The sequence below is a fragment of the Eptesicus fuscus genome, chromosome 11 (genome assembly GCF_027574615.1).
Source record: "Eptesicus fuscus isolate TK198812 chromosome 11, DD_ASM_mEF_20220401, whole genome shotgun sequence".
In the NCBI taxonomy this organism is placed as follows: Eukaryota; Metazoa; Chordata; class Mammalia; order Chiroptera; family Vespertilionidae; genus Eptesicus; species Eptesicus fuscus.
Genome location: NC_072483.1, coordinates 75334546 through 75348639, shown reverse-complemented (window position 1 = coordinate 75348639; position 14094 = coordinate 75334546). Strand labels below are relative to the sequence as shown.

Genomic DNA, 14094 nt, shown 5'->3' with positions numbered 1-14094 from the left:
ACCTCGAATCATATAATATTGTCAACTTAGGGCAAGGTTTGTTAAATCCACAACACAAGGCCACAGGGCACAGGGCATTTTCCCTTAACTTTGCCCAGCACCCTGCAGTTTATAAAGAGTTTTCACAATCATTACCTCACTTTTAAATAGATTGTGTTTCACTTCAAACCTTTTTAGGACAGCTATTATAATTATTTCATATCTGGGTCATTTAATGCATAGTATTTTGACTTTACTTTGGCAGATGGTGATCTCCATTCTGCAAATGCCTTTCGACTTCTTTATGAAGTATCCCTCATGCAAATACTCTGTCTTTATTTTTGGACTTAGTGCCCTTCCAATTTTGCTGCCTGTTGTCCAAAATTCTGAATGCCTTTCTTTTCAGTATTGAGGTATTATGCAAAGGAGAAGCATATTGCATGATGCATCGTGCTCAGAATACTAACAGGAGGTTCTGAATTGAGATTTCTGTAGAGAGCAGTGCATCCATTTTAGTTTTTAAATCATATTATTCTTACGGAAGTAAATAAATTTCATCCTAGCTTTCTCAATGGACTATCTAATGTACTTTGATATATCAGAGAAACAAAAGATAAATAAATGGTCTAACTAGTTAAATGTTTGGAGACCTTTTCACTGTGAAATCAGATTTCCCTGTTTCATTCTCTGCTAGCTTTTTCTGTGTTTTTACTTTAGTTGAGTAACCATATTTGAAAGCTTCAGGTTTCTAATATGAAAGAGCAGCTACAAAGAAGGTTCTGTAGGGAACTTCAAAAAAGGCTTTCTTAAACTGCAGCATAAGAAAAACATGCATTCTCATAAGACAGCATTTACATGTGGATGAGGACACACCTGGTTTTTCGGAAGTGTCTGCACTGTTATTGACATGCAGTGTGGCTTCTATGGCCGGTATTAATCGTGTAATATTTTCCAAGTAATTCATTTGCAACGCTTGTTCTAGAAACCTGGAACAGAACATAAAAGAAGAAAAAATCGGACTAGGCATTTCAATAAATTGAGAATGACCCTGGCCAGTTTTGCCCAGTGGTTAGAGTGTCAGCCCTTGAAAGGAAGGGTTGTGGTTTCGATTCTCAGTCAAGGGCATGTACTGCAGTTGCAGGTTTGACCCCCAGCCCCAGGGGGCATGTGTGGGAGGCAACTAATGGATGTGCCTCTCACATCAATGTTTCTCTCCCCCTCCTCCCTCCCTTCCATTCTAAAAAAAATCAATGGGAAAAAATATCCTCAAGTGAGGACTAATCCTAATATATAAAAATCCAGGGGCCATCATGACCAAAACAACTGGACAGACAACCAAACAGCAGGCTGTGTGGGGCGGCCAGGCTCGCAGGGAGGGTCAGTTGGGGGCGATCAGGCAGGCAGGCACATGAGCAGTTAGGAGCCAGTGGTCCTGGATTGTGAGAGGGATGTCCGACTGCAGGTGATTGGGCCTAAACCGGCAGTCGGACATCCCCCAAGGGGTCCCAGATTGGAGAGGGTGCAGGCTGGGCTGAGGGGAGCCCCCCGTGCATGAATTTCATGCACCAGGCCTCTAGTAATAATAATAATTTGAGAAGAGATTTCACAAAGGAGGAAGACAATGGAAAAACTTACTGATCCATATTTAAATTAATTTTGATTGAATCCCCAGTAAGCAGGTCCTTCAGATTTTTAGATATGATGTTGTCCTGGTATAGTAAGCTGGTGGCTATTTCGGTGCCAAGCTCTGCTGCTTCGAGGAGCTGCACATGGAACGCACTCTCTTCACACAGGCTTCTAAAGCTCATGCCAGAGAGCTGGCACATTTTCTCCACTGAACTGAAAGTTTCAGGCTCACAAAGAAGTTCGGTCAAGTTTCGAAGCTGAGACACCTTTTCAGAAAGGGGAAAGAGTGGCAAATAGATCAGTCACATTATCCTAAACACTTGGTAGTTGATAACAAGCAACTAAAAGTGACTGACTTAAAAAAAAAGTTACATGTGGTTAGTTAGTTGGCATTTAGCACAGTTTTTCCACAAAGCACTATTTTCTCTCATGTAAATTTATTGTTCTCTTAAGAATTTTGTAAAACTTTTGAACCTATCAGACCTATGTTTCCCAACTGAATTAATACTAGTATCTTGTAGAGTCACAGTTTAAAAAGATGTCATTTAGCTTTATCCATTTAAACCACAAATATTTAAATTTTATATTTCAGTTTGTATGTTAAATCACAGGTAAGGGAAGATAGCAAAGCAAGTTTGGTTTGGAACTTTAAAAAGTCTTTCTTCCTCACACCCGTTAAGATGGCTACTATTTTTTTTAAATCCCCCGAAACAAAACAAAACAAAAACAAAAACAGAAAATAACAAGTGTTGACAAGAATATGGAGAAATTAGAGTACTTGTGCACTGCTTGTGGGAAGGTAAAATAATGCAGTATGGAAAACAATATGGTGGTTCCTCAAAAAATTAAAAAAACAGAATTATCATATAATCTACTTCTGTGTATATACCCAAAAGTATTGAAAGTTGGATTTTGGACAGCTATTAGTTCAGGGCAGCATTATTCACAATAGCCAAGAGCTCGAAGTAGTCCAAGTGTCCACTGCCAGATGAATGGATAAAACATATGTGGTATATACATACAATGGAATATTATCCAGTCTTAACAAGAAAAGAAATTCTGAAACATGCTACAACATGGATGAGCCTTGAGGACATTATACCAAATGAAGTAAGCCAGTCACAGAAAGATAATTACAGATGATTCTACTTACATAAGTTACCTAGAGTAGTAAAATTCATAGTGACAGAAAGTAGAATTATGAGTTTCCAGGGACTAGGGGGAGAGAGAGATGTGGAGTTGTTTAATGGGTACAGTTTCAGTTTTTTGCAAGATGGAAAGAATTCTGGAGATGATTGCACAATGACGTGGAGGCATTTAACAAGACTGAACTGTACAGTTAAAATTGGTTAAGGTGGTAAATTTTATGTTATGTGTATTTTAGCACCATAAAAAACACACAATAATGGACAAGAAAATGCCTTTTTAACCGCAGCCTGAGAATCACATGCATTTTAATAAGACTGCATTTAAAATATGGACTGAAATACACCTTGGTTTTGAGAAGTGTCTGCATTGGTATCGACATTATCTTTTACCCTTTTATCTATTGAGGAAAACTAGGTCCATTTGTTCTATGGGACAAAAGTGTTTTAAAGAGGTTAAAATCCTGCATGTATAAGAAAAGAAGAAAAGTGGAAATCAACTAATTTCCTGTCTTGTCACCTATATTCAATGAAGTTCACTACACTCAGCTCATTTTTGAGGATATATCCCCAAATCATACTTCCTGGAGGAAAAAATTATGCCTCCAGGCAAGCCAGTTCTATTGTGCTTGGAAGCTACCCTAGAGCTATTCCTTTTAAAAAGTCAAATAATTGGGAGCACCACCTGAAAGAGCAAATATGTGTCATTCACTGCAGCTCAGTGGTTTTTTGTTTTATTTGTTTTGTTTTTGTTAATCTTCACCTGAGGATATTTTTCCATTGATTTTCAGAGAGAGTGGAAGGGATGGGGAGAGACAGAGAGAGAGAGTGAAGAACATCAATGTGAGCAAGACACATCAATTGGTTGCCTCCTGCATGCACCAGGGATTAAGCCTGCAACCAAGGTACGTGCCCTTGACTGGAATCGAACCCGGGACCCTTCAGTTTCCTGGGCCAACGCTCTATCCACTAAGCCAAACCAGCTAGGGCTGCAGCTCAGTTTTTAATAAGAAGTTGTATTTTGACAGAAATGAATTGTTTTATAATACAGGCAAATGTTTGGAACATTTCTTTCCATATATCAAATGGAACAAGCACAAGGATGTGTCTTTGATGAGAGGTTTATAGTAACAACATGCAGGCAGCTGCAATTAAACACCAATCATCTTAGCAAATACTACTGGCCTGTTTTCAACTGTATTTAATATCCTAATTGACTTCTGGGTTTGAACTATCTGAAATGGTCAAATATGTATTAAAATTCTACTTACTAGTTTTATTGCTATGAGAAATTTTCCATTTTGTAATAGATCCAATCATTACCAGCTGTAACTACATGTTTGCCACTCTGTTCCTTCCTTTGATTTTCCAGATAATAGATATGCTTGAACTTCTAATGAATAGAGGCCAATCCTTCCTGCCACATCCTCCACCTACCTTTATTTTAATGATTTTTAAATAAAAGAATAAATACTGGTAGCTCAATATGTTTATTTTAATTGAGCATTTGAGGATATAGTCCATTTAAATGACTTATTCTCCTTCCTAGAGACCAAAATATATTTTTTAAATGGCAACTTTGGCATACATGTATGAGAACCCAGTAAAAGTCCATATAGTACAATTTTGACTTGACAAGCTAAAAGTAATAGAAGTGAAATGGAAATCTAGCCATGCTATTGAAGTGGCTTTGGTCCTCTGAAATAAGGATTTAACTCAAGGTTAATACCATGGAATGCACGGTGAGGCACATCTACTAAGGGGTAGCATGCTGGTAATTTAGTATTTGTCATTATTTACAACCATCTTCTAAAATTTGTTCATGCACGCACTAAAACTTTGAAGCTACATGGGTCATTAGTAATCAACATAAATTCAGAGAATTATAATTCTCTCTTCAAAATTATGTGTCAAGTCCAGATTGCAGGTCTGTCAGAGCCTCAAGTAAGCCCCTCTCTCCTTTATCACCACCCTGCCTAGTAAGGGCTCAGGTCTACACTTGAACAATGACCCATAACTAACTCCATGTCCCTCTGCAACTGAATCCCCCAGTGCCTCTGGTGCCCAAATGCATCTGAATCAAGATTGTAAGTGACATGATGGTGTACAACTCAAAATATTGTAAGCATAAAAATGATAAAACAGCAATACACCTGGCCTCTTTGCAGGGGGAAGGGGACTACTTAAAAATGTAAAAGTGTTACAGTAAAAATATTGTGTTATCTATATTTCTGCCCAATATGGAGAATATCTACTTCATTTATAGTTCCCCAGTCATGAATTTTCCTTCCCACCAAAGTGATTGGAACTAAAAAGGCATAAAATAAACAATGAAGGGACAAGAATACATAAAGTTCTAGAGTAGAATGTTAGGGCTAGAAATGAGGGATGGGAACGGAGGAAAAGTCACCAACAAATGACAGGCAAATCAGGGAAGTAAAGGCACCTCTTATTGTAAAGCTCTAGGAGTTTGTTTTCATTCTTTCAATGATATGCACTGAATATTTTCCATGAGTCAGACTCTACACCAGGTGCAGAAGATATAACACTAAATGGATAAACTTAGCAACATTCCTCACGGAGCTGATAGTCTTGGACTGAAGGGTTCTGTCAATGGCAAACAGCACCCATGCTTTTATAAATGACAATACATTTTCTACCCAAGGGATAAAATTGTAGTTTATTTCCATGCTTCTAGAATTTTTTCTTAATATAACCCTCTAGTAGAATAGTACATTAAAAATGTGGGTGCTGTTTTAAATTATTCTTAGCTCTATTCCCATCCCATTACTCTAAAAGATTGAGAATGCTTTGTTTCCATTTCCCTAGTGTATATTGTATATTGTATATTGATATTGTATATTTTATATTGGTTACTTTCACAAGTTGAGAACTACAGTGAGTAATTGTCCAGTGACACAATTGCATCGCCAGGGCTCTACTTTAGCACTCTCATTTATTCATAACAATCAACAGCTCCTACTATGTGCTAGGGGCTTTAGAGATGCCGCGGTATAATTTAATCAGAGTTTACACTCTATTGAGGGAAATAGATTCTATCTTTACAACAAATTGTAGTGCTAAGTAATAAGTTCCAAACCCAGAAATGTCACTGTCATCAGAAACTCTTCCTTATGCCTCACCCCTCATTGGCTGCCATTTCCTGTCAACACAAACTCCTACAACACTCTTGAAACTGTCTCTTCCTTCCCATTCTCTGCCACTGACACAGTGCTGGGTCTCAATTTTTGCTTAGGTTACTTCAAATATCACCTATTTTGCTTTCCTCCAATCTATCCCCCACAATTCTCCCAGAGAGATCTCTTTCTAAAATGCAAATATCACCTTCTTAAAATTTGCAACTTTCAGCATCAGATCCAAACCCTCTGACTAAGCACAAAGAGGCCTTTATAATCTGGGCCCAGTTTCTTCCACAGGCACCTTCTGCTCAAGCTTGACAACATGACTCCAGGTAACCTGTGTCTCTTACAAATGCAGGTCTCTATGTCTGGAATGTAGGATTGTAGCCTCATTCTTCTACATAGTCGTACAAGACGCAGAGTAAACATGATCTCCTCCATGAAATTGTCTCTCCACCTCCATCTCCTGCAATCTGACTTAGCTATCCCACCTCCATACACAGAATCCTGTCCTTCCACATACCACAGCACTCACCTCACTGGGTTATAGTTATTGGGCTGTTTTTCGTCCTCCAAATGATTATAAGAATTTGACAAATGGAAATTATGTATTTTAAAGAAATAGATTAGTATTATGTGAATGTAGATGATGGATGGAATGGAAGAATGGATAAATATTATATGCACACAAAGTCATTATCCTGGCTGAGGAATAGGGAGAAAGGCGATACTCTCATATTACTGGAATGACATTTAAACTTGTCCTTGAAGAAGAGTAGAAATTTTCCAGATGAATGCACAACTTCCTTCTCATTTGAACAAACAAATCAAGATAGTGCTAAATTAAGTATATTAGAAATGTTGATTTGTGGAAGACTAGGACTTCAATGTAGGTAATCTAACCAGCATATATATTTGCAATATTCATGGACATATGATTTGGATGTCTGCTTAATTATACCATGTTGACTCTACAGCAAGGCATCTTGCTTGCCCTGAATAAACCAGTTCTAATTTTATTTTATCCCTGGCTACATAAATCATATTAAACTGCTGTTCTAACTAGGAAATCTGCTTTCAGAATTTAATAGAGTTATTTTAAGAAATGAAGTGAATTTCATGATAACCTGCATACTATATGCATGAGCTAAGCAAAAAATAATTGACCAATAAACATGAACCAATTCAGACAAACTTCTGAGTTTTTAAGTTTTGTTGTTGCTTTCTCCTCTTTCTTCAATGTCATATATTCTAATACGTTGTTAGTTTCTTCTTATGATAATAACAATAAAAAATAAGGTGAGTCAACTCCTGAGGTTTTTTGTACACTGTGAAGTCTAAAACATAAGCTTTTGAAATCAAATTTTATAGTTTTGAAAACTAAGTACAACTCAAATTAGAAATGATATTATGAATGTTTTTTTAAAATCATGAAGCTTTATGAGATAACCATATTTTAGTCATTCTTTTATGTGTATGTATACTGTAACTTGACTCTTATGGGTCATTTCATACAAAGAAATCCATTGATTAAAAACAAAATATTATTATAAACACCAGCACAAAATATTGTTATATAACATCAGCACACTCTGTCACACTTTTCCAGCATGAATCTAGAGTCCAAATAGGACCCATATTTATGAAGATACAGATTTAAAACTTAAACTAAAAGCCATCTTGATAAAGGACAACAAGAAAGGTTGAGGTTTATTTTTTTTTTTCTTTCAGGGCTTACTTTTGATTTTAGGACTTCAGGAAGTGAAGGGAAGTGATCCTCATAGGAACCATTTTGAAGAAAATATTTTTTAAATCGAATTGTGGACTGCAGGAGTCTTAAATTTTCTGCAAAGGAGGGAAGAAAAGTTACTTTATGTGAATTGCAAAGTCATTTAGGAAACGAATTTGAAAGATACCTTTATCCTAATTTATTGCTTTTCTAAAATAATAGTCTAGTTCAATCTAAACAGAAGGCGAGTGAAAATGTAACCTTTTTTTGAACAATGGAGACTACAGAGTTCACTGTTTTAGAAATATTCAGGTATTCTGCCTAGAGACAAAAATATTTCCAGCAAAGTTGCTAAGCAGTTTTGGCTCTCTGTGAACTGACTGTTTTTGTTTATGACTTTTAGATCTACTATTAAGTTGAAGTGTTTGGGGAGAATAGGTTGTATAATCACTGTGACACAAACATGCCCCAGCAACCTCAATTAATTCATGCCTGCTAAACGGAGACCATGTATAATTATTTGTTATGCTATTTGCTTGCCATTAAGTCTCAAAAATGTGTTTGGTGTAGGAAAAAGGAAAACCTATCTCCTCTAAAATGTGAGAACATAGATATTTTCTCTTTAAAGGAAAAGAAAAGAAACCACATTTGATTAAATGCAATTTTTATGGTTGCACGTGCAGGCAGAAAACTGAAAATAAAGTGTGTAAAGGTAGGAAGTAAAAAATATTCTACCACAAAAATTCCTTTGTTTATGTAATTTACATCTGCTTTAGGAAGTCACTATTATCATTCTTCTTCTTTTTTTTTTTTTTTTACACTTGAGATTATGAAGGGCACAAAAAAAAGTTATGAAGGGTTAGGTGAACCCTTAAGGACTCTGGGACCTTTGGCAAGTTTGTACTAGCAGCAGCAAGAGAACAATATAATAATCTGATTACATATTCCCTTCATATATCAAACCACCAAAGTAAAACTGATGCATATGGAAACAAGATGTGTAAATTCTCTTTCCTTTTTAAGCAAACATCTTGAAAGACTTACTACTTCAGAACAGAATTAGAAACCATGAGCTGAGCTTTGACTGTTAAGAGAAGTATTACCTTGCGATCCCCTGGCCAAGTTGTCAGTGACATTTCTCACACATGCCAAGTAAGGAAGATAAGGACTATCTGCTGATATACTTAAGAGGGCATCTTCAAAGTTCTCTAGTAGTAGGAGCCTATAGAATTGGAAAAGAATATGTAAATTAAGTCATATAGAAATAAAGCAAAGCCATTTTGTTGAGATCATTTGAGTCCCTGGTGTTGGCATGTGAAGCAGCAGGACTCTGGGTTCTCTGAGCACTTGCCTTTCCCATGGGCATAATCAAAGTACTTAATTATTTTAATATTCAATCATAAGTGATGTCAAGATAATTTTAGGCACATTAATGGGACAGAAAAACTCACTGGGCTAGGGGTGCCTGATAAAATACATAACTCCTAGTTAAACTTGAATTTTGTATAAACGATAGTTTATCTTTTTTTTTAAAATATATTTTTTTCTTTGATTTCAGAGAGGAAGGGAGAGGGAGAGAGAGACAGAGACATCAATGATGAGAGAGAATCATTGATCAGCTGCCTCCTGCACACCCTTCACAGGATCGAGCCTGCAACCCAGGCATGTGACCTGAGCAGGAATTGAACCATGACCTCTTGGTTCACAGGTCGACTCTCTACCACTGACTATGATGGGCTGGATATAATTTTTCAATGAAAGTATGTCCTGTGAGTCTTGTGTGTTTTTTTCTTTTCCCTCTAAGCCTTGCAACCTCACACCATGCCTCAGTTTCTTCTCTTGTCAATCAAGTTGCAATTTTTATGGTTGCACGTGTAAACAGAAAACTGAAAATAAAGTGTGTAAGAGGCTAATCTACTATATCTTTTACACCTATATCATTCCCTATATAAATTCATTTCATTATAATTAAAGAGAAAGAGAGGCATCCAATTAAACAGTATATGTTCCTTTTTTAAAAATATCCAATTCAACATGACAACAGTGTGGTGATTGCTGCGGGGAGGTGGGGAGAGAGGTGGAGGAAGATAAAGAAAGGATAAATGGTGATGGACGGAGACTTGACTTGGGGTGATGAACACACAATACAGTGTACAGATGATGTGTGTGGAATTGTGCACCTGAAACCTGTATAATTTTATTAACCAGTGTCACCCCAATAAACTCAACAAGAAAGAAAAAAAGATAAGGAAAAATGTAAAGAAACAACCAATTTAGTGTTCCCAAATTAACCACTTTATGGTTTCTTTTTGACTGGCATATGAGAACATAGCCTTATATTTTGGGAGTATATGTATGTAAATGAATAAATATGTGTGTTATGCATGCCCTTCACTTCAACTATGAGGCTGTTTCTCTATTTATTTTATAACTTCTTCCCTTAATGTCTACTGTTGAATTTTGTTACGGTAAAGATAGAATAAATGTCAATGACTGCTTTGGGGACATCTACTTTGAATCAAACTGTACAATACACAAATTAACTACTTTTGTCAGATGTGTTTAACTTTGATTTTCAAATACTAAGGGAAGAGTCCTATCCTGGCATAGCTAGGAAACATGTAAGGAAATGTAAACATTAACACTAAAGAAGTTTCAGAGTGCTTAGATGTGGGTTAACAACACTGGGTCCTTGAGGAACTTTTAAAAAATCTATGTCAAGAAAAGTCTCTAACTTGGCAGACAGAGCACAGCTAATTGATCAGATGGCTGATCCTCATTTCAGTATAATCCATAGCCTTCATATTAAAAACAACAGCAATCATTCCCAAAACCTGTTGCTTTTGTCCAGGCATTTTTTTGAACAGAGGCTCTCACTTAGATATTGCCTTTCTTTCTTTTGTGTTTGTCTTCTTTTCTGTCACAGTTATTATAGCATAGAGCCATTTCCATCCCGGTGCAGCGCTCAATAGCAAAATATTGGCCTAACCTTCTAAATGGAGTGGCATAGAAGATTCTCATGATAAAATTTCAAGCTTAAAATAAAAAAATGCTGCACTAGAAGTGACCTTGAAATATTACCTGAGCCATTCTCTTAGTTGCCTAAAGAACATTTGATTGACAAGATTTTTGAGACTGGATTTAATATACTCCCCAAATTAAGATTCCATATCTATGTGCCACTGTCCAGGCATAAACATCCAATTATTTTTTCAAACAATTTAATATATGGATCCTTTCTATATAATTCTATCTACTTCCCAAGCATGCTTATAAGAAGACGAGTTTGCAGATGTCTGCATGAATGAGTGTGCACATACACACATACTAGTACACACACACACACACACACACACACACACACACACACCAATCCTATATAATAAAAGGGTAATATGCAAATTGACCCTAATGGCAGAACAACTGCTACACCAGTCCCTATGAGGCACACTGACCACATTTTGGTCTCTTTCCCCCAGCCGACAGGCTCCAAATGCCTGATGGCGAATGAGGAACCAGGGGTGGGTGGCGGCAGGGGGGCGAAGATGGCTGTGGGCAGCGGGGAAGATGGCCCTGATCGCAGGCCAGGCCTAGGAACCGTACCCCCGTATGAATTTCTTGTGCCAGGCCTCTAGTAACAACAATAAAAACAATAACCTTAGAACAAAAACAATGAGGAGGAAGAAGAGATAAGAAAAAAATATTTTCGAGCAGCTTTCTTTAGAAATTTCTGGACCAAGAATTTTTAATTTATGCCAAATAATGCCACGCTGGGATTATTTTAAAATGGGAATGGAAAGGAAGTCCAAATATAAAAAATCCCTTTATTTTATCAATCTCAACAAGAACCATCTTGAAAGTATTGAATTCTTCCTAATAAACTGTCAGATAGCTGTCAGCAGCTAACTATGTTTACTGTAGAATTTGCAGGTCTTCAGTGCTAGCATTCTCAATGCTTTGGATACCTTGAGGCTCTGATAAAGATACCTGGCCTTAACAATAAACATTCAGTTGTCTCAATTCAAGGCTTTTAAAAAAATTATTTTGATGGCTATAAAAGACCATTTGGAACATGGCATCCTAGCAAAGGGGGATTGTCCCAGGGCTGCTCGATTGCTCTGGGAGAAGCATTTGATTCAGCTACTTTAGAGGTGAAGAGAGGTGGAAACAGACATAGGAGATGGTGGTTTATGGGAGGATTTTGCCTAGAATTACCCAGAGTTGGAGAACTTCTTGTTCAGTAATAGAAATATTATAAACAACTAAATGCATTTTATTTTAGAAAAACATTAATGGTTACAAATAAGACTTACTATTTTTTTTTGTACAAATTTCCATTAGCATAAAAATGTATCCTTTGGGACTAAAGTAAAAAAATTCAATAATATAACTTATCAAGCCTAAACAACCTTCACGTAGCAGGCCATCTAGTCTCTAAATTTGCCTGGAGGTAGGAATTTACTTCAATCAGCTTCAACAGGCAACTGCTTGTATTTACTACAATACCTGTTACAGCTATTACAGGGAACTACTTATATTAACGGTCCTTAGAAGCAAGGTTGCTGCTGTCATTTCCCCTGCCTGTATCTGGGACAACATATTTGCATGCCCCAATAAGAGTTCCCTACAAACAGGTTTGCTCCCGGAATACTGCTGAAGCAAATACATTTTTGCATTACCTTGACTGGGCATAAGAAATACTTTTATTTTGAAAGCTGAAATAAGTGATAATGTAAAAAATTGCAAGGTTGTACATTTTTCATGATGAAAAACCTCAAAAAGGGTTGGAAATTGAACCTTCAGCTAGATTTCCTCATAGACATAAGGCAACCAATCCAGATAGGACATGTTGGATCTAGATATGTAATCTTAGAATTGAAATGAGATCCCTATAAGTTCCAACATTAATGCACTTCAACTATACCCTTTTCTTTAATTAATCAAGAATTGACTTTTCTATTCCATAGTCTTACACACATGAATGAATTATGCCTATGAATTGTTTTGATTGATTCAGCCAGGTTGCCTACCAATTTAGAAAAAAAAACCAACAAACCAACAGAAAAAGACTTACTGTGCAGCCAGGCTGCTTGGAGAAAGTGACTGGGCATCTTCTTCACTCCATGTATGCGTTGTATTATCAGAGGTGCCTACAGTAAAACATTTATATAGGTCAATGTTTAACATGTTTCCTTACAGTAGTTATATTTCTTAACAGATATCTTCTCCGGTCAAATTAAAGGGGGAAAAAATGCAGAAAATCTGCAGAATTTTTCTCCAAAGAATTTTACAAGTGTGTCTATGCTCTTTTTGTTAAAAGAAAAAAAAATTAGGATATTTATAGGAAATAGATGACTACTAATCAAAATAATCCTAATGGTCAAGTACACGCATTTCTAACAAATTCTTTCTTTGTGCATCGAACCATTTACATTATTTTATCCTAAGGCCTGAATGCATCGATGATTCTTGAATAGTATAATGCAGATTGACTACCATGTGACTTGTTAATCAAATGAAGCCAATTACAGTCATGGATCACTGGGTTTTCTTTGCCTAAGTTGTCTAGAACTTAGGAACATCTGTCATCACTAATCGACATTTTTCATCTTTCAAAAAGCAGCCTCTGACTTCAATTGAATGCAGCTGTGAATGCAAATTGGCCAATTTAAACAGAATTCTGAGTGGTTTCAAATAATATGAAGGTTTGGAGTGTGGAAGGTAATCACTAAGTTGGGTCTGTTGGAAGCCATATGTGAAGATCTAATTTAACATTGAGAATTGCCCCCAGAAGTCAAATAGGTTGTTGATGCAGCTCGCCGCGTAACACTGTATCATTAAACAGTAAGTGTGCAATAGCATTCACATGAAAAATTGAAAGTGAAAATATTTGAAATGGCTACTGCATAAATAAAAACATCATCAATCCAGTGCTTTCATTCAGCCCCTTTAGGAAAACACTATCACTTATTTTAGTCTTCTCTTCTGTCACTACTTATTCCTTATAAATAATTCATTATGTTCCAGTGCTGTCATTTTAACACTGGCCTAATCGTTTTCAATAGGAAATTTTATTACCAGCACTAATAGTTCTCCCATTGTCTCTAGTTGGGGTGTCCTATGGCCTTCTGAAAGGTCCTAGTGCACAACAATGCACTCATCCATGCTTTCCCAGTGCTGATCATGTGGTCTATTTAAATTAGCATGTGTGTAAAAGAGTATCACAGAATTGAAGACCTCCTCATCTATCTCTGCATCAGTCATGTTTGAGTAATGTTTGCACCATCCCTAGTCACTGGCAGAGTGGCTTTTTCAGTTTTCCTGTTCAGCCAAGCGGAGCTTCCTCGCGTTCAGCTCAAGGTGCAGCTGAATGTTATTGCTCTAATGATAGCCACGCATCAGTGGGCTAAAGGACCATCAATGAATGAAGATACGCAGAATAAGTAAACCTAATTAATGATGGTAAAACTGATTA

At 36.6% G+C, this 14094-nt stretch overlaps 1 protein-coding gene across 1 annotated transcript in view; it reads right to left on the bottom strand.

Annotated features, from left to right (window-relative positions):
• Window positions 1-14094, bottom strand: part of ABCA12 (ATP binding cassette subfamily A member 12) — a 171199-nt gene that overhangs the window by 73032 nt on the left and 84073 nt on the right. Inside the window, exons 9-13 of the mRNA XM_054723042.1 lie at window positions 12694-12769; window positions 8723-8841; window positions 7629-7735; window positions 1615-1871; window positions 853-965 (exon numbers count right to left, since the gene is read on the bottom strand). Of these exons, the coding sequence (XP_054579017.1) occupies window positions 853-965; window positions 1615-1871; window positions 7629-7735; window positions 8723-8841; window positions 12694-12769 (672 nt within the window). The remainder of the gene's footprint in view (window positions 1-852; window positions 966-1614; window positions 1872-7628; window positions 7736-8722; window positions 8842-12693; window positions 12770-14094) is intronic.